This window comes from Pongo pygmaeus, chromosome 3, assembly GCF_028885625.2.
Source record: "Pongo pygmaeus isolate AG05252 chromosome 3, NHGRI_mPonPyg2-v2.0_pri, whole genome shotgun sequence".
Lineage (NCBI taxonomy): Eukaryota > Metazoa > Chordata > Mammalia > Primates > Hominidae > Pongo > Pongo pygmaeus.
In genome coordinates this window covers 167368342-167394352 of record NC_072376.2, presented here as the reverse complement: position 1 = coordinate 167394352, position 26011 = coordinate 167368342, and the positions used below count along the sequence as shown (strand labels likewise).

Below are 26011 nucleotides of genomic sequence, written 5' to 3'. Positions count from 1 at the left end.
TGATCTATACCTTTATCACTGTCCCAATTGACATTTCCAACAAGCTTATTTTATGAAAGTTGTGAGTTGATTCTAAAATCTATATGGTAATATAGTGGATCTAGGACAGCCAAACATTTGGGGGTTGGGAGTTGGGGAACTTTCCCTACTTGATTTAAAACCTTGTATAAAGCTATATTAATCAAGAGAGTGCAGAATAAGCATTAAGAAAGACAAATAATTCAGTGCAACAGAATTAGAGTGCAGAAAGATATCCTCATATTGAGTTTTGACAAGGGTACCAGGGCAATTTAGTGGTAAAAAGAAAATCTTTTCAATAAATCATTCTGGAATGATTGGACATCTGTTTGGGGAAAAACTTCACAATCTCACACATGAAAATTAATTTGAGATTGCTTATAGACCCAAAGATTAAAAGTTTCTTTAAAGCTTCTAGAAGACAACACAGCAGAATACCATTGCACTTTTTCTTTTCTGTTGCCCAGGCTGGAGTGAAGTTGCATGATCTCAGCTCACTGCAACCTCTACCTCTTGGGTTCAAGCGGTTCTCTTGCTTCAGCTTCCCAAGTAGCTGGGACTACAGGCATGCGCCACCACGCCAGAATAATTTTTGTATTTTTAATAGAGACGGGGTTTCACCACGTTGACCAGGCTGGTCTTGAATTCCTGACCTCAAGTGATCTGCCCGCCTTGGCCTCCCAAAGTGCTGGGATTACAGGCATGAGCTACCACACCTGGCCACCATTGCACTTTTGAGACAGTGCAGTTTTTGAGATAAAAGTATTTCTTGGAGAGGAAACAAAAAGCCCAAACCATAAAAGAAAAAGAAGACTGCTAAAATTGAACTTCATCAAAATTTAAAAAATTTGCTCATCAAAAGACATCATTAAGAAAATAAAAAGGCCTGCTACATATTGGGAGAATATAATCTGATAACACCAATGTTGATGAGGATGTGGAGCAGCAGCTGGAACTCATGTGTTACTGGTAAAATACTTAGAAGTGTTTTGGTAGTTTCTGTAGCAGTTAGATGGGTACCCTATGACCCTCCAATTCTGCTCCTAGATTTTTACCCCCCCCCAAAATGAAAACATGTCTACAAAAAGACTCATACGATAATATTCATGGCAGCTTCACTCATAGTCACTCCAAAATGGAAATAACAGATGTCAGTGGTGAATGGATAAATAAATTATGGTGTATAGAGTGAATAGAATACTACTAAAACATGAAACAATAGGGATGAATCTCAAAACTTATGTTGAATGAAAAAAAGCACATGTGTGATCTCATTATGTAAAGTTAAGGACGAGCAAAATTAATCTACGGTGATAGAAATGAAAGCTGTGGTTGCTTAGGGGCGTGGGAGTGACTGGGAGGAGGAACAAGGAAGCTTTCTGGGCTGATTTAAATGTTCTCTATTTTGATTGGTGTGTTGATTGCACATACACATTTCAAAACTTATCTAACTATACCTTAAGGTCAATGCATAACTCTGAATATAAATTTACTGCAATTAAAGTGATGAGAAAAGGTTTGGCTGAGAGAATGGACTTCTTAATTTTCTGGAACTGCATGCAGTTGGCAGTTCCCAAGTTGGGAGCATGGAGTAGGTGGACAGAGAGCAAACTGGTGGGGACAGGGTAAAAAAAGAGTGAATGTGTGCAACGTTACATGAGACAGAGGGAGGGATTTTGTAGCTAGCATGAGTGTGAAACCTTAGAGGAAGGAGAAGGATGTCTAAGGCAGATTTTAAGGAAGTTTTATTTGTTTGAAGCCGCATGTAGATTCTCATTATCCCTTCAAGAAAACCCGAAGTCAAGAGCCGCATCCTTCTTTTTGGTGTTCAGAGTAGGTTCCTATTGCTTTTGAAAGTGTCACTATACCGAGGCTAGTTGTATGAGGACTCTGATTTGCAAGGGTGTCAGGTAGCATCCAACTCTCATTTAATCATCAAATAACTCAACACCCTGACAGCATGGGGGCCAAGGGTCGATGGGTGGTTACTGAAGAGTGTAGTGTACATTTCTGATTTCCTGGATGAGAAGGACCCTGGAAAGACATTCTGCAGGGGTCCTTATATCATCAAACAATAAGGGCTAGTCTTGAAAGCCTACTTCCTTTTTTTTTTTTTTTTTTTGACACGGAGTCTCGCTGTGTCGCCCAGGCTGGAGTGCAGTGGCGCGATCTCGGCTCCTTGCAGGCTCCGCCTCCCGGGTTCACGCCATTCTCCTGCCTCAGCTTCCCGAGTAACTGGGACTACAGGCACCCGCCACCACGCCCGGCTAATTTTTTGTATTTTTAGTAGAGACGGGGTTTCACCGTGTTAGCCAGGATGGTCTCCATCTCTGACCTCGTGATCCGTCCGCCTCGGCCTCCCAAAGTGCTGGGATTACAGGCGTGAGCCACAACGCCCGGCCGTGAAAGCCTACTTACTTTTAAAGGAAAATCCTACTCTGGATTTATAAGTGAAGAATCCTGGTGATTCCATCATGGGTTGCTTGAACAGAGCGAAATGCCCTATGGATTTATACCCTCTCACAGCTCATTCACAGCAGCGTAGCATATCCTCTCTATTCGTTTGCTCACCGAGGGATCCCCCTAGGTTTCCCTTGCTGTTCTGAAACAACTTGAAATTCTATGAAAACCTCAGCAGAATGTTCCGGGAGCTGCTGGAATTTACTTTGTTTATTTCTCAGCCACTATAGACCAACATTGGTTTCGGATTCTGCTTTGGTGCATGAATCCCTTTGTCACCAACTCCCTCTGCTGGTCTTGTATTTCCTTGGAATATTAAAGATAGCAACTCCAAACAAAAACAAGATGATGTTCACTTGTAAGTGAGCACTCAATGAAACTTACTTTATTATTCGCAGTTCTCATGTTCCTTCCCACTTTCCTGTTTTTAGCCATTACCTCCAGCCCTCTAAGGTCATACTGTATGGTTCTGTAGTTCTGAATCACCACGCCTCAACACATCGTTGTTGGGGTCACCAGTGAGGCATGTCTCAGATAATGTGCTCTCTCTCTCTCTTTTTAATGCAGAGTACTTAAAATATGTATTTCCATAAACTGTCTCTAACTCTTAACAGATTTGTACTCACTAGTTTTTTATATTTTTTGGCAGATTTGAATGTTAAACTCTTGCATGGCATCTGATTTGGGGGAAGGATTAAAAGCAAAGGGAGAGGGTGGGTAGGTAAAAGTTGAATTATTCTTAACGGTTCTGGGAATGATACCATATTTTAAAACCAATCCAGAATGGAAAATGGAAGTTGCTCTCAGGCATGACAGTCTAGCATTTACAGCTCAGTTTCTGTTTCCAGTTCTCCCAGAAGTCATATATCATGAAATTGTTCATGAAACTCCAAATCTCCTCTTAAGATGATGTTTTTTTGGAGGCATGGAAAAAGCCCACAGACACGGAGGGCTCGTGCTGATCGTTCTGTTCCCATTTTCCCTTAGACCTAGTGAGAAGGCAGGGGTGATGACGAGCAGGGTCCTGCCTAAGAATTTGAGCATGTCAAAGGAAAAACTGTCCTTTTAAAGCCTCTGCCAGTGTTTTGGCTGGAGGGATATAGACCTATAATCCTCTATTTAGTAGAAAAACTTAGTGAGTTTTTGCTTATGCAGATTTAGACTCAGACCTTAGTTCTAAGTAGGAATGGAGACTTAAGTCTCTTTACATAGTAAATGTGACTTCATTGGTTAGGGCTGGCAGTCAGTTTTGGGGAGAAGGTCCTACTTGAGAGCGCACTGGAATGTGAATGACTAAGAGTGATATTATCATGGGGATAGCTTTACAGGGATAGGAATTCAATAACATTTATTTTCCAAAAAATCATTCAAAAATTTTGGAAGTTATTCTATATCATAAGCACATTAGTTGAGGCATGCCTCATTGCTGATCCCAACAATGATGTGTTGAGGTGTGGTGGTTGAGAATTACGGAACCACAGTGTCACAGTCGAAGGGCTGGGGCTGTGTTCGTTAAAGACAGGGAAGTTGGAAGGAAAATGAGAACAAGAATAATAACAATAACTATGTTTTATTGAGTGCTTATTATATGTCAGGCATTGGACACTTGCTGCACATTATTTCACTGAATCTTTGCAGCGACCCTGGGAAGTGGCTAGTTAACTTTGATAAAGTCTGTACACGGTGGACCCAGGATTCAAACTCCTCTTTTCTACTCCTATAAGGGCATGGAGAGAATTTATGGGTACAATTCTTGATTTGAATGAAATTAAAATGAAATCAACAAATATCCATTGATCATAGTGTAAGGCCTTATGGCGACATAGATTTCAGAATCTCTGAGAAAACGTAGAAGATAAACATGTATCAGATGGGATTTTTCCTCCTTAAAGCCAAAACAGAAACAAAACAAAGCATATCTACTTTCATGCCCATTATTGTCTCCTTTTCCGTTCTCAGTCCTTGGTCTATTTATTAACTCTTTCTTTTTATGCCTTCAAACTCTCCCCTCACTTGCCATTTTCCTTCTTTGTAGGTTTACTCTACCCAACACAGAGATGAGCAGATATTCTGAGATTTTGTGCCAGGTTTTCATTATTCATTTTCAGGGGAATGAAAGAGAAGAAAAAACTACTGCTCAACCACCTCCCTCATCTCCTTATTATGAGAAGTATAAGTGAGCTTTTTTATTTAATATGATGCAATATTTTACTTAAATTGAGCCCATATCCTAAATTGGGTCAATTTCAGGTATACAAATGGGCTCTCTTTTCAAATATAGAATAGGTATTCTAGACCTAGACTAAACTTAGTTCAAACTTTTGGCTTAATTTGCAAAAGAAATTAAGAACAGAAATAGAGAAAACAATCAATCAGTAAGTCTTAGCACAAATGGTATGTGTGAATGAAATAGATTTTGACAAATATGTAAGAATCTGTTTAGCCTGGTAAATGTTTGCCCATATTACTGTTTATGTCTCTTTCCTATGCTAACTTGTGTTGGCTTCCCATTGTCATTAGCATTAGTGTAATTAGATTAGTGCGGTGTCCTTTTCTACTCTTAGCTTATATTACATGCCCCTGTGCTTCCTGCACTCCACATGAACATGAGTTAGACAGTCATGAGTCTTACTTTTTGCTCAGGCTGATTTCAACAATGATGCCTTTCTTCTCTTAGGCTATTATTCCTACCAATTCCTTCAGATCCTGTTTGAAGAAGTCATATCAGGAAGGTTTAGGATATACAAATAAATCAAATAGGAGATGGTCACTATCAGAATGATACAGAGAAGTGGCGCTGAGAATTCAGAGGAAGGGAAGATTACCTCAGCTGCGGGCATCTGGGAAGAGTTTTTGGAGTGGTAACAATTGCATTGGGCCTTTGTATTCAAATAAATGAATTATGAGTAGCATTTTGTTATACTGAAGTAGAGTGGGAAAGGGAATTTCATGCAAAGAGAACACCATGAGGCAAACACTGGAGTGAGGAGTGTGTGAAACAGTGGATTGTGTATTTTGGCAGGAACAGGCGTTGCAAAAAATAAGAGAAAAGGCTATAAAGGAGGTTAGAGACACCGTCGAAACTTTGAGCACAAAGTGTTGGCATTGGGAGCTCAATAAACTGTTTCCCTTCCTGAATTCAGAGCCAATTAAGAGGTTTTAGGTGTCAACAAATTGGAGTTATAATGCCATCATCAGTACTGTTAGAGCTGGTTAGAGAATGGACTTTTAATTGGTGGCCAAGTGGGCTTATTAATACTCCACCCTTGCATTAGACAAAATTACTGGTCAACCGAAGGCCTCTCTTTTGTGGGCAGAACCTGTACCATGCGACAGACATCAGAAATTGTTCAATTCCTTCCTTCTTCCCCCACCCTTCCTTCCATCTCCCATCTCTCCCTCCCTCCCTCCCTTCCTTTGTTTCTTCTTTTCTTCTATATATATTGAGTACTTATTATGTGCCAGGTACACTTCTACTGCTGAGAATAAAGTATTGAACAAGAAAGACATAAGACTTACATTTAAGAAAGAGTTCAAGTCTTCTTAAGGCAGACCAGATCTGAAAAGAAAAATCCCAGAAAAGCTTCAGCTGATCATGCTCAATTTCTTCTCCTAAACTCAGGATGCTGTATAACCACAGAAATGACAAATGTTTACCTCGCTCAATTTCCTAACCTACAAAATGGTAATACGAACTCTTCCCTTGAATAACTCTTCCATTTTTTAAGTCAAATGAAAGCACATTGAATATCTTAGCATACTGTTCACACATAGAGACAAGTTGAGTTAATAAACCTTATGTTTTCTTCCCTCTTCTTACTTAGCAACTCTTATTACCATAATTCCTCTTTGTCCTCTTATTCATTCATCTACTTTCCTTCTTGCCTGCTTTTCTCCACTAAGGATATTTGAGGGCTTTCCAAGAAACCCACCCTTGAGTTTTATATAATAGTCTTATAGCAACTTTGCATTGGAAAGAAAATTTGCTTGTGCTTTGAAAATGCTTTAACTCATTATTTAAAGTTGACAACTTCTCAGTTTTACAAATGGAATTTGGTCAACGTGCTGAATCAAAAACCCTACTGGGCAGTGGGAACTAGCATTGAAGGATATAGAGATGGTCTCTCTCCTTGTAGATCTTATGGGCTATGGCAGGAGGCAGACCACAAGTGTGATGGGGGAGCAATCCAGGAGATAGGAGGATCAGTGGGAAGACCTATATAAGGAAGTATTTTTTAAAGATTTAATCCAGAGTCTCCTAGATGGCATTCAGAGGGCCAAGAAACTTCAGCTGAAACAGTATAGAAAAATGTGTGTGTATGGTCACTACAGAGGCACACACCTGTAGCTGCATGCTAGATTGGCAGAAAAGTTCATCAGATTCTCCAGGTGGAGTGCGACCAGGCAGGTGTTAAGTGTTTAAATAAACGGATTATGAACGTTGTGGAAAGACTATGTGGTACTCATACTTAATGATGTTATTAATAATGCCCTTAATGATATAAACAGCTAACATATTTTTACTTCTCTGCACTAGCGGCTAAGCATTGTGTTAGGAGCTTTACACACATTATCTCATTTAAAACTCAAAATAGCTTCAAGAAGACAGTGGCAGATTTAGTAGTTTCCTGTCCAACAGTCTCACGCCTTTTGTCCTTGCTACAGAGTCCCTATTGCTTTTCACCTTTCTCCAAATGGGCACATTCTGGTTGGCTCTTTCTCAGTCCCTCCACTTGGAGTAAATTGTAATTGGTATAAACAAATCATAGTGGTCTAATTTGACTTGCCAAATAATTGGCTAGGCCTGGAAAGGCCATGCAGTTTTGAGACTTGAGGGAAACACTGTTGAGAATTTATGAGAAGAGTTTTCTTGCTCTAAAATATGTATGCAAGGTAAATATGTTGTCCTTTCTATCTGTGGATATTGTCATTGGCAACTGATGTATAGCACCAAACAGCAACTTGGCCCAATGTGAGGACCAGGCTAAAGAGGATAAGCCAATGCATCAAGTATGGTCAGAGAATGGAAGGAGTGAGATACACAGGACCTATAACCCTGATAGGATTATTGAGCTACTGAATTAACCAGTCTTGGAACTGCCCACCCCACCACTGCCCAGATCTTGACAAAGAGGGATAATAAATGTCCTTATTGTTTAAGATATTCCTGTTGGATTTTCTGTTACTTGTAACCAAGAGAATGCCTAGAGATGAGTTATTCGGTTTCTACAAAATTGAAGCACAGAGAAGTTAAGTTACTGTCCAAGGTCACATAGCTGCTAAGAGGGAAAACCAGAGTCCAAAACCTGTCTGAGTCCTGAGGGGGGCCTTGTGCCTAATGACCAGCTGTAATCCCTTTGCACTGACCTTGACATTTCAATTCTGTATGAGCAGAATAGTGCTGATTTAAGTGCATTGCATTTCAAGAATAAAAATTTGCTGTACAGTGTTGTTAGTCTGGCCTAGAGTAAGATTATTGATGACCCTGAGGCCTCCCTGGACTGTGGCTCCCTCATTAATAACAGTTATGAAGCAGCAGAAGAGAAATGTGATGGGTCCTCTCCTAGCCTTCTGTTCCACACCTCCTCTTTACCTGTGATTACAGATTTGAGGGAGTATCTATCCAATGGATGTGTAAAATTTTAGTTTTTGTCAACTGTGTTTTTAACTGCATGATAAATCTTACTTAGATTGATTCCTTTAATTCTTGAGTATGGATGTGTCTGAGACAGAGGAATTATCCCATATGTGCATCATAAATATTTATATACATAAATATTATTACTTGATGGTTTATACCTGCCTAAGAATAAAGTCACCTTAAGAGTCAGTCCTCTTCCTTGTAGAGACAGACACCATCAGGACATAATGTAATTAATTCTGGGAGTCCTTGGACATGCTGTTGGGAGTGGTGATGTGGCACATCTTAGACTTCAGGATCATGGACAAGAGCATGTCCAAGTCAGGCTGAAACAGCGAAAGAGTAGACTGGTGGGACATTTCTGGAAGACTGTAGAGATTAGACTAGCATATGACATAATGAAATGTCCTATAGGGTACCTTGGCAGGAAAATCCTGCTTTTTGGCTTAAAAGTACCTTTTGGACATAGCCAGAACTTAGGCAGCACTTATGACATTGGGATGTTGAAGACATTGTGACTATCACACCATGAAATACAACATCTGATTAAACTATTACATAAAGAGAATCTTTTTAAAAGAATCACTTTATATCTCCATACTGTCTTTGTCTTAACTCCGTATGTGTTAAAATATGAAGCCCATTTTTTTCCCCAACCAAAAGGTTTCAAGCCCAATCATTGACTTGAAACACTTAGAGATTAGTTGAAGAGCCATGTGAATGGGACTTGAATCAACATGTAGAAGTTCTAACTTGCAAGGAATGGGCTTTACACAAAATTCATTTTAGTGGCATGTTTAGAGTTATCTGTTGGTCTCTTCTGGGCTGAAAACATTTCCTAGTTTAAATTCTTTAATCAGGTATTAATCATATAGCTGTATGCTTGTAACATCCATTTCTGTTGGATACTGTTTGTTAAGTTAATGTATTTTATTATCAATCTACTTAAAAAATATAATATGAGCTACTAACAAAACTACAATAACTCAGTGAGATGAAGATAAAATTAAAGAAATCAGGACAAAAGTCAAGTGGAATAGTGAGATGAAATCAGGAAGCCTTAGTACATGCAAGTGGATTATGCAAGATTATGCACAAGTATTAAAGCTACATCAATGAAGTGGTAAGACTCATATAGTCCCCAAGTTAGAAACATTCCTAACAGATCAGGAGAAGCAGCATTGACTTTCCCTGACACTAAGCCCTGAGGAAATGTTTTTCCTGTAAGTCTTTATAAAGCAGACTCTAAAATGTAATAGGAAGTCCCATAAATAGTATGTTTACAATAAATATACAGTTCTGTAAAAGTGATTGTATTGGGAGCTGGTATAAAAAACAGTGCATCCCACACTTCCATAGTTAGATCTATGTGCATGGCTTTCTCTTTTCCTCCATGAAGCAAAGCTGCTAAATTAAGAATAGGTTTCCAAACCTTAATATTTGACCATTGTGACTATGACCCTTTTGCAGGTGTGAAAACTGAAGCAGTTAGCTATAGTGCAGTCAGTCACAGTCCATATTGGAAATCACAGCCCTTAAGGTTATATTGTGAACTTACTTACTTTGCCTTCCTACTCTTTGTCTTTTTCATTAGAATTTTTTTTTAAAACGATGGGTTTCCCTTGAGTTTAGAGTGCACCTGTTCATGTTTATATCTGGGAATGCATCCTTCCACTGGGAAGACCTTTGTGCATAAATTTAGGGTATCTCTTTGTTTTACAAAACATATATGGGAAGGTACAGCTAAAAGATAAAAGTCAAATGATTCTGAATTATGATACTCATTCCCAAAAAGGAGGGAGATGCTTAAATGTGAATCGCTTGGAAAAAAATCAACAACCAGCTCTCCTCTCTGGACTTCATGGGCATTTCAAGGTATCTTTGTGGGTGGAGTGGGAAGAGGGTGGCCCTTAACAATCATAGCACGTGGAAGCTTTTGGTCTATATAAAGTAAATCAGGCTCAGTGTAAAACATTGTTTACAAAACTGTGTCATTTTATAAGTTAACTTTTCCCATGATTGTACCCCAAGAGAGAACACCTGTTAGTAGTTTGGGGTATGTTATTCAGATTTTTATTTTCTCTGGGAATAGTAACATTTATGTAACTCTGCACAATGGTCTTCTATCTTGAGTTAGAATATGGTCAAAAGGAAATGAGCTTTAGCTTTCAACAAGGCAGGGCCATCACATGGCCCATCGCCTTCATCTCCTGCAGTTCACATTGGTGGAGTACAGGTGATTGCAGGGAAAACAATACCTTGTTTTCTTCGTCTGCTGGGAACACACAGAACCCACAAAACATTGAAAGTCACCTTTTGCTTTGGATTCTTGCAATGCAATCCAACCCATAAGGTGTCGAGATGGTGTTGAGATGTCAGATGAGGTTGGCTGGCCCAGTTGCCCATCGCCTTGTCTTTTTGCCTGGACTTTTGTTTTCATTTGCATATGGTCCCTCTCCTGGAGAAGCACTCCTTTGCCTCAGTCTTTTTAACTCTTCCTCTTCTCCTTCAGCACTTTGCCTCCTCTTGCAAACTCAGCATCAGTGACTCTCTGATCTGCCTATTTTTAGTTTTGAACGCTTTCTTTATGCTACAAATGGGAAAGTCATGGAAGTATTTCCATATGTGAATCTGTAGCACAAAGAAAGGGTTCATGCCAGAGACATGAAGTTGAAGCTACCCTCATATAGGAGATATTTAAAATCATGAGACTGGATGAGATAACCAAACCAGAGAAAGAAGACGGAGAAAAGAAGATGTTTACTCAGCAGTTTGAAAGTACTGATGCCTGTGTATATGAGGCATATGTGAAAATAAATTCCATTGTGAAATCTTAGAGGTAAGAACAAAAATTAAAAATAAGCATCAGCTTTTATAAGTCTGTTCCTTCTGCTAAATTACATATGAGATTCATACTGGCCAAAGAATTTACTTCTGAGCTTCAGGGAAATAAAGCCTTGGAAGAAATACTTAGCTAGGATCCTCTCATGAATTTGTTTGTCATTTAAAGATTTATGGTATTAGATGTTACCAATATCTATGATAGACATATAGTATTTGTATCCAAATTCATTTTTGGATAAATAAAATTTTCTGATCATATACTTTTTTTGTGTTTCCAGATACCTGTAAGAATACTATGAAAATATTCAGTCATGGATTGCTTTGTTGTTTACATATGGTTGCTTTCTCTTTATTTTATTATTGTTTGGTGATGAAGAATAGTACAAATGTATTTGAAAATGATTGTTGTCCTGAATAATTAGAGTTGTACATGACAAATGATCATATGAACCAGAACTAAGAGAACTTCACTTGTTACTAACACTGTTAATGCTAAATAATAAACAGTTAAAAAGAGAATATGAAGTCATATAGTAAGAACTTGGGAAAGTAGGCGTCATAACTTGTTTTTCAGTAGTATCTGGAAATGAAAGATGATGTAGGTGTATTTGGGCTAGTGTGTGTGTGTGCATGTGTGTGTGTGTGTGAATGACTTAGTGATATAAAAGTGAGGTAACTTTTCAGCATTAGTCAGCCAGTTACTTACAATTGCTACCAGTATTTTGATATATTCTTTGGCCACAGGATTAAGAGTATCAACAGCCTAGGTCAGTTCACTGAAATAATTTAATAACTCAAAAGCAAGTAATCTAAAAAGATGTTGAAGTGCCAGTCTGTGGATCAGCTACCAGCAACCTAATTTTTATGCCATAAATATAAATTAATTATTCTCTTCAATATGAGTATCTTACCTGTGAGGGCAGACAAGGCCTTATTGAAACAGGGTGTTTGGTAGAGAAGAGCTCTGGAATGAGAGCTCCTGTGCAGACACTCTATTCCTCTAACTTTAACTTCCTTCAATTCCTTTTAGCATAGGTACCATGAGAGGTTTTTGTTTTGTTTGATTTGTGTGTGTGTTTTTCATGGAGGGGTGGGGGTCATGGAGCGTGATTAGATTTAAAGTTAAAAGGATCTTGATAAAAGAATTACTGGATCCTGTAATAGATCCATTTTCTGTTTTAGTTTTTCCAATGACAAACGATTAAAATGAAATTTTTGTAAAATATAAAGTCATGATATAAAAATTTCACTCAGTGAAAGCATTTTGAAGTCAAATAGTTTAGGTCCTTAAAAAAAGGTTTTTTATATATATATATATATATAATATATATATAAAGCCTTTGTCTTTAGGAATAGAACATACAGACAGCAATAAATGGAGAGTAAACCTGCCTGTGAGACCAGCTCAAATCCAGGATGTCAAACAAGCCCCTGATATGCACTGGACTGAGGTCATTCTGAAGTGGTATTCCTGGGCCTGCAGTGTTGACTGTTTTTCTAAGATTACTTCTTATGCTTTAGATCAGGGGTTAGCAAACCATGGCACATGGGCCAGATCCAGCCTCCTGTCTGTTTTTGTACCACCTGGTACAAAAGCTAAGAATGGTTTTTACGTTTTTAAATGGTTGAAAAAAGAGAGAGAGAAATAATATTTCATGACAATTGAAAATGACATGAAATTCAAATATTGGTATGTTCTACTGGAACACAGCCATTCATTTACTTATTGTCCACGGCTCTTTCATGCTAAAATGGCAGAGTTGAGTAGTTGTAACAGAGGCTTTATGGCTTGTGCAGCCTAAAATATTTACTGTCAGGCCCTTGCTCACCCCTGGTTTAGACCTCAGTAATGCCTTCAGCCCTGTGACTCCTCCCCATCATGCTGTAGTGGATCTTCAAGAACCCAGTACTGTGAAGATGCACTCACAATAGTTCAATAGACAGACGGCCAATGCCTATCAAATACAATTTCTTTGTAGGATTAATATTTTTTGATGCTCATCTTCTTTTTCGTAATAATGTTTCCATAAAATTACACATATTTGGGTGGGCACAGTGGCTTACGCCTGTAATCCCAGCACTTTGGGAGGCCAAGGCAGGTGGATCACAAGGTCAGGAGATGGAGACCATCCTGGCTAACACGGTGAAACCCCATCTCTACTAAAAATACAAAAAATTAGACAGCCATGGTGGTGTGCGCCTGTAATCCCAGCTACTCGGGAGGCTGAGGCAGGAGAATCACTTGAACCTGGGAGGCAGAGGTTGCAGTGAGCTGAGATTGCACCAATGCACTCCAGCCTGGGTGACAGAGGGAGACTCCATCTCAAAAAAAAAAAAAAAAAAAAAAATTACATGTATTTTTGAAAATTTGGGAAAGAAATGAATGGAATAAAAAAAAATCACCTATTCCCCACATTAAATCACTTAACCCTTTGCTTATTTCCTTTCAGTTTTTAATTCTATACATTGAATTTTTTTGCATAAATGGGATTTGTATATGTAATTTTTAGTTACCTTTTTTTTTTTTTACTCACCACAATATTTTGGACATTTTATTGTGCCTTTAAATATACAATTTTCATGCCTACATTGAATTCTGTCTTATGAATGAATTTTAATTTATTTAACAACTCTTTTCTGATTGGACATTTGGATTTTAGAATAAATAATGCCACATTATGTGTTTTTCATACAAATATCTTTCTATGTATATTCTTAGAAATATGCCAACAGAGTCAAAGGAGATGAATATTTTTAGATTTGGGAGAATGTTTAACATGTATATGTGGTAAACACAAAGTTACTTTTCAGATGGGCTGTAAGAAGAAGCATATACTTAATACATCTTTCTACAACTTAATATATTATTTTAATGATTGCCAATTTGGAAGGCAAAAGTATTATTTTATTTTTATTTATTTAATTACAAGTGAAGTTGAATATCTTAAATATATTTTTCTATGAATTGTCTGTTCATGTCCTTTGGCTATTTGTTTTTACTGGGAAATTTGTATTATTTTTATTTTTGAAGTCCTCTTTCTATATTAAGGACATTAACATTTTACTATATATTTGTTGCAGATATACCTCATTTGCCTTTAATATTTTGTGTATATTTTTGACATAATGGTGTTCAAGCCTTTATGTAGTCAATTTATTGACCTTTTCCTTTGTGATCTGCTTTAATTTTGAAATTCTTCTTTGCTTTGAAATTTCTTTTCAATGTAAGGATCAGCCAAATATTTCTTTATATATTCTTTGTGCTTTAAATGATTTCATTATTTAAAATTAACATACTGCTGTAGAATTTATTTTGGTTTGAGGTTAATATCAATCCTGATTTTTCCTCATGTACTTTGCCAATTTTTCTAGCAATTTATGTGAATAAACCCACATTCTTCAATGGTTTTCTTTATTATATACACTTTTAGTTTTAGTAGGATCTGTTTCAGGTCTTGCTTTTGTGTTCTATTGATCTGCCTGCCAATTCTTTTATTAGATCACACTATTTTAATTGTTTATTTTGTAACACCTTATAGGACAAGTTACTTTCCATCTCCCTAAACCCCATTGGTCTCCTTTCAAAAAATTTCCTTAGACTGCTTTTTTGAGGTGGGAAGAAAGGACAATAATTAAGTAGTAGAATTCGTGTTTGCTTAAACTCATTCTTCAGTTAAGGCAATAAAAACATGCTATTATAACAACTTTTGCAGGCTGTAACTTGAGGATATGTATTCAGCCTATTCATCTAATAGCTGTGAGAGTCTCTCTCAACATACATTTTAAAAGGTAAAACCTTTTAAAAGATGTTCTGTTTCCAATATCTTAATAGTTCCACATGCTTTGAGATACTTTTCTTTTTGCCTAGCTGATTTTAGTCGTAGCATTTAGTGCCTTTGAAAAAGCATTATGGATCTTATTGTATGATAATATAGCTTCATTAATAGATAGTGTTTTATGAGTAAAAATATTATTCCTCAATGAGTTTTTGATGAGTATCATGAACCATCTTGTTCTTATGTGTTTCCTCTGAAGGGCAAACAGAAAGAATAGTCATAAAGATTATTTCTTAAACGTGCTTGTATCCTATACACAGTATTAGATTCATTAATTCATGCAACAAACATTTCTAGCACCTCAGTATGAACTAGGCACCAGTGCTATGGCTGCTGGAGATGCAGCAGGGGTGGTTAGGGGTGGGGCGAGATCAGTGTAATGGTTGTCCCGAAGCTTAAATTCCAGTGGGGAAGACATGTTATTATCAATATACAAATAAATAAAAATATATAATGCAACATATCTTGGACATAAGTTCTCTGAAGAAAGCAAAGCAGGGTTAAGAAAAAAAAAAGGTGAGACAGAGGTAAAGTGACCCTTGACTAGAGCATCAAGCAAGGCCTGTCTGATTAGGTGTACAAAGAGTAAAGAGATGTGAGCATGTTATACTAAAGGGTGGAGGAAAGGCCTTGCAGGCACAGAGAACACCAAGTACAAGGCCCTAAGGTGGGAACAAGCCAGTGTTTTCCAGGACTGTCGAGGAGACCGGTGTGTCCAGAGGGGAGTGAGAGAGTCGGACAGGAGTGGAGGATGAGATCAGAGAAGTAGCCAGGGATCAGATTAAAGACTTGGATTATGTTGGGTAGGATGGGAAGTTGTTGAAAGATTCTTAGCAAGAGAGTAATAGGATTTGGTGTCATTTTAGACAGTATCTCTCTGACTGCGTGTAGCAGAAAGTGAGTGGTGGTATCATTTACTAAAAAGACCGGGAGGGTAGCAGATTGTGGGGTGGAGTGGGGTGGGAATCAGGAGTTCCCTTTGAGCAGGTTGCATTTGAGATGCCAATTAGTCACTTGAGATGTGTGAGGTGTGAGTTGGCATAGGAGGATGCAGAGTCTGGAGCCCAGATGGAGATTTAGAACTGGGGAGTCATTGGCACAGAGACTGGTGTAGTGCCGTGGGCTGGTCAGACCACTCAGGGAGTGTGTTAATTTCCTAGGGCTGCAGTAACAAATTACCAAGAATTTGGTGGCTTAAAACAGCAGAAATTGGACTGGGCATGGTGGCTCACACCTTTAATCCTAGCACTTTGGGAGCTTGAGGTGGGTGGGTCACGAGGTCAAGAGATCAAGACTATCCTGGCCAACATGGTGAAACCTTGTCTCTACTAAAAATGCAAAAAAAAAAAAAAAAATTAGTTGAGCATGGTGGCATGCACCTGTAGTCCTAGCTGCTTGGAAGGCTGAGTCAGGAGAATTGCTTGAATCCAAGAGGCGGAGGTTGCAGTGAGCTGAGATTGAGCCACTGCACTCCAGCCTGGAGAACGGAGTTCAACCATTGTGGAAGTCAGTGTGGCGATTCCTCAGGGATCTAGAACTAGAAATACCATTTGACCCAGCCATCCCATTACTGGGTATATACCCAAAGGATTATAAAACATGCTGCTATAAAGACACATGTACACGTATGTTTATTGCGGCACTATTCACAATAGCAAAGACTTGGGACCAACACAAATGTTCAACAATGATAGACTGGATTAAGAAAATGTGGCACATATACACCATGGAATACTATGCAGCCACAAAAAAGGATGAGCTCATGTCCTTTGTAGGGACATGGATGAAGCTGGAAACCATCATTCTCAGCAAACTATCGCAAGGACAAAAAACCAAACACCACATGCTCTCACTCATAGGTGGGAATTGAACAATGAGAACACATGGACACAGGAAGGGGAACATCACACACCGGGGCCTGTTGTGGGGTGGGGGGAGGGTGAAGGGATAGCAGTAGGAGATATACCTAATGTTAAATGATGAGTTAACGGGTGCAGCACACCAACATGGCACATGTATACATATGTAACAAACCTGCACATTGTGCACATGTACCCTAAAACTTAAAGTGTAATAAAAAAAATAAAAATAAAAATAAAAAACATTTCCATATTAAAAAAAAACAGTGGAAATTATTCTTTCTCACAGTTCTGGAGACTAAAAGTCTGCAATCCAGCAGGGCTTTGCTCCTTCTGGGGACTCTGGGGTCAATCCATTCTTTATCTCCTCCAGCTTCTGGTGGCTGTCGGTGTTCCTTGACTTGTGGCCACATCCCTTCAATCTCTGCTTCCCTGGTTACATTGCCTCCTCCTCTTCTGTTGGGCAGACCTTCCTCTGCCTATCTCTTGTAAGGACATTTGTTGGATATAGGACCCACCCAGATAAGCAAGGATAAGATTCTCCTCTCAAAATCCTCAACTTAATCATGTCTGTTGCCATATAAGGTAGTAGTCACTACTTTATCAAATAAGAGAATAGTTATTTCTCTTATTTGATAATCTCACAGGTTCTGGGGATTAGAACATTGACAGAGTTTTTTTGGAGGCCAGCATTCAGTCCCCTACAAGCAGTCAGTGTGGATTGAAAAGAGGTAGTCCCAAGACTGAGCTCTGGGGTGCTATAGTGTTCAGAAGCCAGGAAGAGAACACAAAACCAGTGAAGGAAACTGAGGTGAGGTCAGTAAGGTGGTGCATGAGAAGGAGGGCCATAACGTGGTGTCTGATGAAGGATGTGTTTCAATAAGGAGGCAATGACTAGCTGTGTGAAAGGCTGCCAAATGATTCAGAAAATAAAGATCAAGCCTCGATCATTAGACTTTGGAACTTGGTGAACTTGCCAAGTGGTGTTCAGAGAGTGGCGCACTTGCATTAGTTGTGGGCCCCGATGCTGATTCCAAGTTCCACTGGAATATTATAGTCCTATTTCAGCTGCAGGGTCAGTGGTTGTCCAGTGCTTCAAATGTAAAACGTTATTTAATGATTTTTTTCTTCTTTTCTATGTAAAGTTCTATGTGTGTTTTGTGTTAATAACTTTGTTTCTTCAAACAACTTGTTAAATGCTCATGGATAGAAAAACTGGAAATTGTAATAAGAAAAAAATTAAAGTGGGTTATTTAATTTTAAATTTCATTGCAAGTGCTGCTATTTTTTTCCCACTAGAACTCCTGTTTTATTACTCTTTTTTACTGGGCTACTGGGCTCTGAGAACTTTTTTTTTTTTTTTTTTTCACAAATTTTGCTGAGTTAGGTATACAGTTGCTTAGGAGTAGATACAGGAATTATGGCCAACCCTGTCACATCGTGCCTTTTGGGTGGAGTCTGGCTGGTATAAATGGCTGGACTGACCACTGATGTTGAAGGGGAGGAAGCCCTGTTATCCTGATGAGGGGGATGTAAGCAGATCAATTCCACTTGTAGAACATCCAAAAACCATGGAACATGCCTTCAAGGGCCAGTGATTTCAATTTGTCTCCTGTCTTCACGACACATTCATAGGGAGGAATTCTTACCTAGATGTTACTATGAAGGAAGTAATAAAAATTATTTATTTGTATTTTACTTTATTTTTTGTAATTTCAACCTTTATTTTAGATTCAAGTGGTACATGTGCAGATTTGTCATGTGAGTGTATTGTGTGATGCTGAGGTTTGGGGTACAATTGATCCCATCACCCAGGCAATGAACTTGCAACCAATGGGTAGACTTTCAACCCTCTTCCAACCTCCCCCTTCTAGTAGTCTCCTGTGTTTATTGTCCCCATCTTTATACCCATATGTACATAATGTTTAACTCCCACTTATGAGTGAGAACTGCAGTATTTGGTTTTCTGTTCCTGTGTTAATTCCCTTAGGATAATGGCAGCCAGCTGCATTCATGTTTCTGCAAAGGACATGATATTTTTCTTTTTTATGGCTGTGTAGCATTCCATAGTGCATATGTTCCACACTTTCTTTGTCTATTCCATGACTGATGTGTCCCTAGGTCGATTCTATGTTTTTGCTATTGTGAATAGCACTGTGATGAATATGCAAGTGCATGTGTCTTTTTGGTAGAATAATTTATTTTCCTTTGGATATTTACTCAGTAATTGGATTATTGTTTGAATGGTAGCTCTTTAATAAATCTCCATCCTTCTTTCCACAGTGGCTGAACTAATTTGCATTCTCACCAAGAGTGTATAAGTGTCCACTTTTCTTCATGGCCTCATCAGCATCTGTTATTTTTTGACTTTTCAATAATAGCTATTCTGACTGGTGCGAGATGGCATCTCATTGTGGTATTGATTTGCATTTCTCTGATGATTAGTGATATTGAGCATTTTTTTCATATGTTTGTTGGCTGCTTGTATGTCGTCTTTTGAGAAGTGTCTGTTAATGTCTTTTGCCCACTTTTTAATGGGGTTATTTGTTTTTTGCTGGTTGAATTATTTAAGTTCCTTATAGATTCTGGATATTAGACCTTTGTCAGATGCATAGTTTGTGATTGTTTTCTCCCATTCTGTGGGTTGTCTGTTTACTCTGTTGAAATTTTCTTATACTGTGCAGAAGCTCTTTAGTTTAATTAGATCCCACTTGTCAATTTTTGTTTTGGTTGCAATTGCTTTTGAGGACTTAGTCATAAACTCTTTGCCAAGGCCAATGTCCAGAATGTTGTTTCCTAGGTTTTCTTCTAGGATCCTTATAGTTTGAGGTCTTACATTTTAATATTTAGTCCATTTAAATATTTGTATATTGTGAATTATTGTGTACTAAAATTAAAATTCATCTAGTTGAAATTAAAATTCATTTAATTTTTGTATATGGTGAAAGGTGGGGATCCAGTTTCAATCTTCTGTATATGGCTAGCCAGCTACTCCAGCACCATTTATTGAATAAGGAGTCCTTTCCTTATTGCTTATTCAACTTTGTCAAAGATCAGATGGCTGTAGGTGTGATGTTTTATTTCTGGGTTCTCTCTTCTGTTCCATTGGTCTATGTTTCTGTTTTTGTACCAGTACCATGCTGTTTTGATTACTGTAGCCCTATAGTATAATTTGACGTTGGATAATGTGATGCCTCCAGCTTTGTTCTTTTTGCTTAGGATTACTTTGACTATTTGGGCATTTTTTTCAGTTCCGTATGAATTTTAGAATGTTTTTTTATAATTCCGTGAAAAATTACATTGGTAGTTTGACAGGAATGGCATTGAATCTATAGATTGCTTTAGACGGTCTGGCCATTTTAACAATATTGATTCTTCTAATCAATGAGCATGGAATGTTTTTCCATTTGTTTGTGTCATCTATGATTTCTTTCAGCAGTGTTTTGTAGTTCTCCTTGTAAAGATCTTTTACCTCCTTGGTTAGATTTATTCCTAGGTATTTTATTTTTTGGTGGCTATTGTAAATGGGATTGTGTTCTTGATTTGGCTCTCAGCTTGAACATTATTGCTGTATAGGAATGCTACTGATTTTTGTATATTGATTTCATATCCTGAAACTTTACTGAAGTTGTTTATCAGTTCCAGGAGCCTTTTGGCAGAGTCTTACAAATTCTCTAGCTATAGAATTATGTTGTCAGTAAAGAGAGATAGTTTGGCTTCTTTTCCTATTTGGATGCTTTTTATTTCTTTCTGTTGCCCGATTGCTCTGGCTAGGACTTCCAATACTATGTTGAATAGGAGTGGTGAGAGTGTATATCCTTGTCTGATAAAAATTATTTAAATCTCAGAAAGCTAACAATGGAATCGGGGGATTTTAATTTTTATAATGTTTCCATCAAACTTGTGAAAGATCAGACTTGGGGAGAACAATTCTGAATTGGAAGAAGTTTACAGTAAAAAGTATCAGATTCATCTCTGTCTAAAATAGGTAAATTGGGATTAGGATGAAGAACACAGGAATGTTATTGAGAGTGCTGTAATGTGGCTCAGTAAGTAGAAGTAGGGATAAAATCCTCTTGAGATATCCTCTGATGCTCAATCAGCACCATAAGATTGCGATAATAGAGTTGGCCAGGTGCCTCTTGCTTCAGTTTAAACAACCATCTTTGGAGAAAGGACCCACGGAGCTTATTAACTAAGCAAGATTTCCTCTTGAAGCTTTGACAAAGCCATTTCCATTTTCTATTATTCAATCTGCCTAAATTTTATGCATCAGTCAATGGATATTGGAAAATATAAATCTTAGAAAGATGTCAAATTAATTCTAGGCATTCATGACTCAATATTAATTCTAGGCATTCAAGACCCTATAGGTGGGATATGTTATTGAGAATACTAGGTCAATATTTTTAGGTATTTTGGTCAAAACAGGGAGAAAAACATTCTTATATTATGATTCTGAAACTCAGAATATGAATTGCTAACATAAATTAAGATCAGTACTCTTATCCTACTTTTGTCTCCTTACATTTTGCTTTGCCAAAAGTCCAGATGAGAAAAAGGTCTTGAAAGTGGAAGTAAGGAAATTTGTTTTATATAAGCTGAATCACTTATTAATATGTACTATTAAAGGCTAAGAATGAATTTTAGAATTTAAAAGTTCATCGTATGTGTCTTTCAATGAAGCCAAAGTTATTGAGAATACCATATGGCTTTAGAAGATATATTTGGTGTCTTCAGGAACCTGAAGCTGCTAAATTATTAACAGCTGTCAGAATAGAATAGACCAAATGTATTTGGAGTTTAGTTCTTTGTAGTGGGGAAATTTGTGGATTTCCTGCTTCAGCCCAACTGATGAGAAGAATCACAATATGAGAAGAAGTGATAAGAAGAACTTATAAATATGTTAGATGGTTGCACAGGATGAATAATTTTGCTACAGAATATGAGATAGATGAGAGAAAAGATAAATTTAAAGGCTGTATCATCAGTTTAAGAAATAGACAATTAAAGTGGGAAAATAACACTGCCAATTGGTAGGAGTTTCATCATGCCCAGGGGTTCTCAGTCTAGGCACTACTAACATTTTGGGTCAGATAATTCTTTGTTGTGAAGTCTATCTTATGTATTGTAGGATGTTATATAATACATTGTAGCAGTATCTCTCGAATTAACCCATTAAATTAATCCATTAAATGAAAGTAGAAACCCCTCCCCAGTTGTGACAATCAAAAATGTCTGTAGACATACTAAATGTCTTCTTGGGGGGCAAACTTGTCCCTAGTTGAGAACCACTAAGCTAGACTACTTCAAAATAGCTCCAAAAGTCACATTCTGGTTATATGCTCAAGATGGAACAGGATGAAGGAGAAGGTTTATTGAAAACTTTGTTGAACATGTTATCGGGATGAAGCTTTATTAGGGAAGTACTGTAATTAAGGTGTGGCTCCTGCATGTATATGATATTGATGAAAAGCTGATTATTTTGTTTTCAGTCCAGAGTTAAATGAGTATAATAGGAGCACAAATATTGTAGGCGATGAAATTGTCTTTAATTTTTGCCTCCCTCCTAAAAGCCTTACAAATATATGCAAGACAGCCAGAATTATTTTCCAAAACTAAATCTACAGTAGGGTGGCATTGGGTAGCCATTTCTGGGTATAACTTTCCTCTTGCTTAAGTTTCACTACATCTACTTGGAGACCTACATGATCTTATGTGCCTGTCTTCATATATTCTAGACTAAATGATATGTATGACAAAGACTATTTGTATGCACCAAATATCCTTATGCTCCTCTCCTTTTCTCAGCCTCCCTTGCAGCTAAGCTGGGGACACATAACTGGTTCTGCCCAGTGGAATGTGAGCTGAGCACAGCTTCTGGGCCAAAGAAGTTAAAAGCCAGAATGCCTCTTCCATCTCTCTCCTTCCCTGTCAGAGTGACTTTGGGGACCTTGCGTATATGTGTCCTTGTGAACCAAAGAAATAGCTGCTCCTTTGCTCCTTTTTTTTCCATTTTATCTGTTTTCTCTTCTCTTTTTCTGTGATGTCCATTAGTGGGAAGTTGGACTTTCTGAATTAATCTGCTTAATTCTCTTTCATTTCCAATTGTCATCACTTTATATTTCTGCTTTCTGGAACCCATTTGGAATTTGATCACATGGAATAGAAGGTTCAGCTAAGACTTAAGAGCACAGGCACCACTACTAGTTGCCTTTCTTCATGTTAATGATATTATGGTGAGAAACAACATATACCTGGGGTAAACATTTACTTGGAATGGTGCTACACATAATCTAGCACATTCTGCATCAGAGGAAGGTCAGGAGATTTGGGGTCTGATTTTTCTGTAAATAAAGGATTATATGACAAGGTGTCAGACTTGGGAGGCAGCACATAGATCATGGTCATTAGAGCATGCCCTCTGCTGCCAATTGTATGGATATGAATTTCAGTTTTGACATTTATTCGTTATGTGACCTTTGGCCCATTACATAAACTCTTTGAGCCTGACTTGTCTGATCTGAAGAATGAACGTTAGTACCTATAGGTTGCAAGTACGTAATGTACTTTTAGCTCTTATAAGAGTATGTGTTCTGTAGCATAGACTCCTTCCTTCCTTCCGTCCTTCCGTCCTTCCTTCCTTCCCTCCTTCCCTGCCTGCCTCCCTCCCTCCCTCCTTCCTTCCTTTCTTCCTTCCTTCCCTCCTCCCTCTCTTCCTCTCTTCCTTTCTGTCTTCCCTTAAAGTGCTGCTTTTATTGTAAGTGCTATGTAGGTGTTTGCTCTTACTGTTAGTTGGGTTGTAAATTAAAAGCATTATCTATCATAAGCCTATGAGCTTGAGAATTTTTTGAGTTCTATAGAGCCTGCTGTATTTCTCACCATATACTCCCACAGTTAGTATAAATAAGTTAAGTGCTTTCATAATTTCACTTGCTTCATCTTTTCTATCAGGCACAGGATTGCTGGTAACATAAGTGGTACCTATGGCAAAATAAGACAGTGCCTTTTCCTCTGGGCATGTCAGTGTTTGTGCCTGTTTTGGCGAGCACAGCATGGGCTGCATTTCATTCCCCATGTACCTACAGGCACCTGCAGACTGAATGCTATGCCACTGTGCAGGGCCCTGACTGGGACATTACTCCCAGAAGGAAAGCTGGCCAGGGAGACTCAACTCTCACATTCCAGTGAGAATTCTGTCACTGGGATTGGGTTTCTAGTAATGGTGGCATTTACTGTCTTGATTTCTTGGCCCTCCCCTTGCTGCTCTCAAAGGTGGCGGGCATCAAGCCTATCACCTGAAGGCCTAGGTATGAGAGGGAATCAACAGCTTGGCTGTCAAGTCCTTAATCCTATGGGTATTCTTAAATCTTTGAGACTGGATGAGATTAGTTAGGTATAGTGAATGAAATAAAAAGACAAAAGAACACAGGGCTGAGCCCTAAGGACCTCAAACTTTCAGAGATCATCTGAAAAGATAGGAGTGGGCAAGAGATATTGAAAAGGAGAACTCACAAAGAAAGAAGAAAAGTGAAGGGGGAATTATCACAGAAGGTAAGCGAGGAGAGAGATATGAAACCAAAGCCTAGGCTTTGTGAATAGCTATGGGGGTTATGTGGTTGTGCAAATTATTTTAATAATTCGTGACTAACTGAAAAGTAATGCTAGCATTTCTATTTCCTCCTGATCACCCTCCTGTCTCATAGGTGACAGCCTCTGATGCAGATTCAGGACTCTATGGCTTTATTGAGTATTCTCTTTATGATGGATTCCTGAGCTATGAAGCACCTCAGGCATTCCGGATCGACCCTCATGATGCGCAAATCTGTGTTTCTCAAGATATCGACAGGGAAAGGGATCCAGCTACCTATGATCTCCTGGTGAAAGCTAAGGATGGGGTAAGTTTTTACATATGAAGTTTATTTTAAACATAATCACAAGTGAGCCACTGTGTATACATCACAGAGGATCAATGATGATCAACAATTGGGTCATTCTGTTTCATGTGTCACTCCCTCTTTCTTTTGCTGAATTTTTTTGAAGCAAATATCAAGCATGTTATTTCACCTGTAAATAATTCAATAATATCTCTAAAAAATGACTTTAAAAACACAGAACTACAAAACATTAATGATAATGCTTTAATGATATCTGATATCCTTTCTATGTTAAATTTTCTTGATTGTGGAAACATGTCTTTTATAGTTGGTTTCTTTGAATGAAGATCCAAATAAGTTCACAAATTGATTTAATTGATATATTCTTTAAGTTTCCATCTATAACAGGCCTCTTACCTGTTCTCCTATGGCTTTTTTAAAAAACCAAGTCATTTGTCTGGTAGATTTTCCACATGCTAAATGTGGCTGATTACATCCTTGGGATTCATTTACTGTGTTCTTTCATTCCCTCTATTTCTTATAAACTGACATTAGAGACAGAGTGCTGATTGTTTTCAGATTCATTTAGGTGATGCCATTTGCTTCTTATTGCAACAGCAGACACATACCATTATTTTATTAGAGGCTGAAAAATGGTAACTTTTGAATTTTATTATTCCTTTTGCATTTATCATCTGGAATTCTTCAAATAAGGAAAATGTTCTCACAACAACTATTTGATTACTCTTAAGTATAATTCATACAGGAATTGCAGGATAAGGCTTGATTATTTGTTTTTATTTTACCAGTTTTTTTTGAATAGTAACTTGCTGTCTTAACTATCTCCAAAGGTAAACAATAATTTTTTTTTCCTAGTTTGAGTATAAATTCCTGGATTTTAAAAAATTTGATGTATTTCAATACATTGCTGACCCTATCCTTTCTGATGTTCTCATTGACCCATTCTTGATCAATGAAGGCAGTTTCAATTTGATTCCTTTGTCTTTTTTTGTTGTTAAACTTTTTAATTGATATATAAAATGCATACAGAGAAATGCACAAATAATAAATGTATAACTCGATGGATTTTTGCAAAATGAACAGACCCATAAAAGCAAATGAGAAAATGTTACCAGAACCCAGAAGCCCCCTCTTTGCCTCTTGTTGTAACTGTCCCCACTGCACCCCTCCATCCCCCCATCCCTGCCTTTTTAGAAACCACTGTTGACTTCTAACACCAAGCATTAGTATACCAATTTTTTTAACTTTCAGTGAATGGAATCATACAGTATGTGTTTCTATCGAGTTTCTTTTGCTGAACATTATTTACCAGAATCATTTATGCTGTTGTGTATAGCAATAGTTCACTCATTCTCACTGGTTTATAGTATGCCTTTATGTGAATATACAATAATTTTAACCTATTCTATAATTGATGGTATCCATTTTAGGCTATGCTTCTTTTAACATTTTTAT

The 26011-nt window shown here is 37.8% G+C and overlaps 1 protein-coding gene across 4 annotated transcripts in view; it reads left to right on the top strand.

The window, feature by feature from the left end:
• DCHS2 (dachsous cadherin-related 2) overlaps nt 1-26011 on the top strand; it is a 259479-nt gene that overhangs the window by 89726 nt on the left and 143742 nt on the right. For all 4 annotated transcript variants that reach the window (XM_063664223.1, XM_054485608.2, XM_054485610.2 and 1 more), the window contains exon 2: nt 24365-24556. In XM_063664223.1, coding sequence (XP_063520293.1) covers nt 24365-24556 — 192 coding nt within the window. The remainder of the gene's footprint in view (nt 1-24364; nt 24557-26011) is intronic.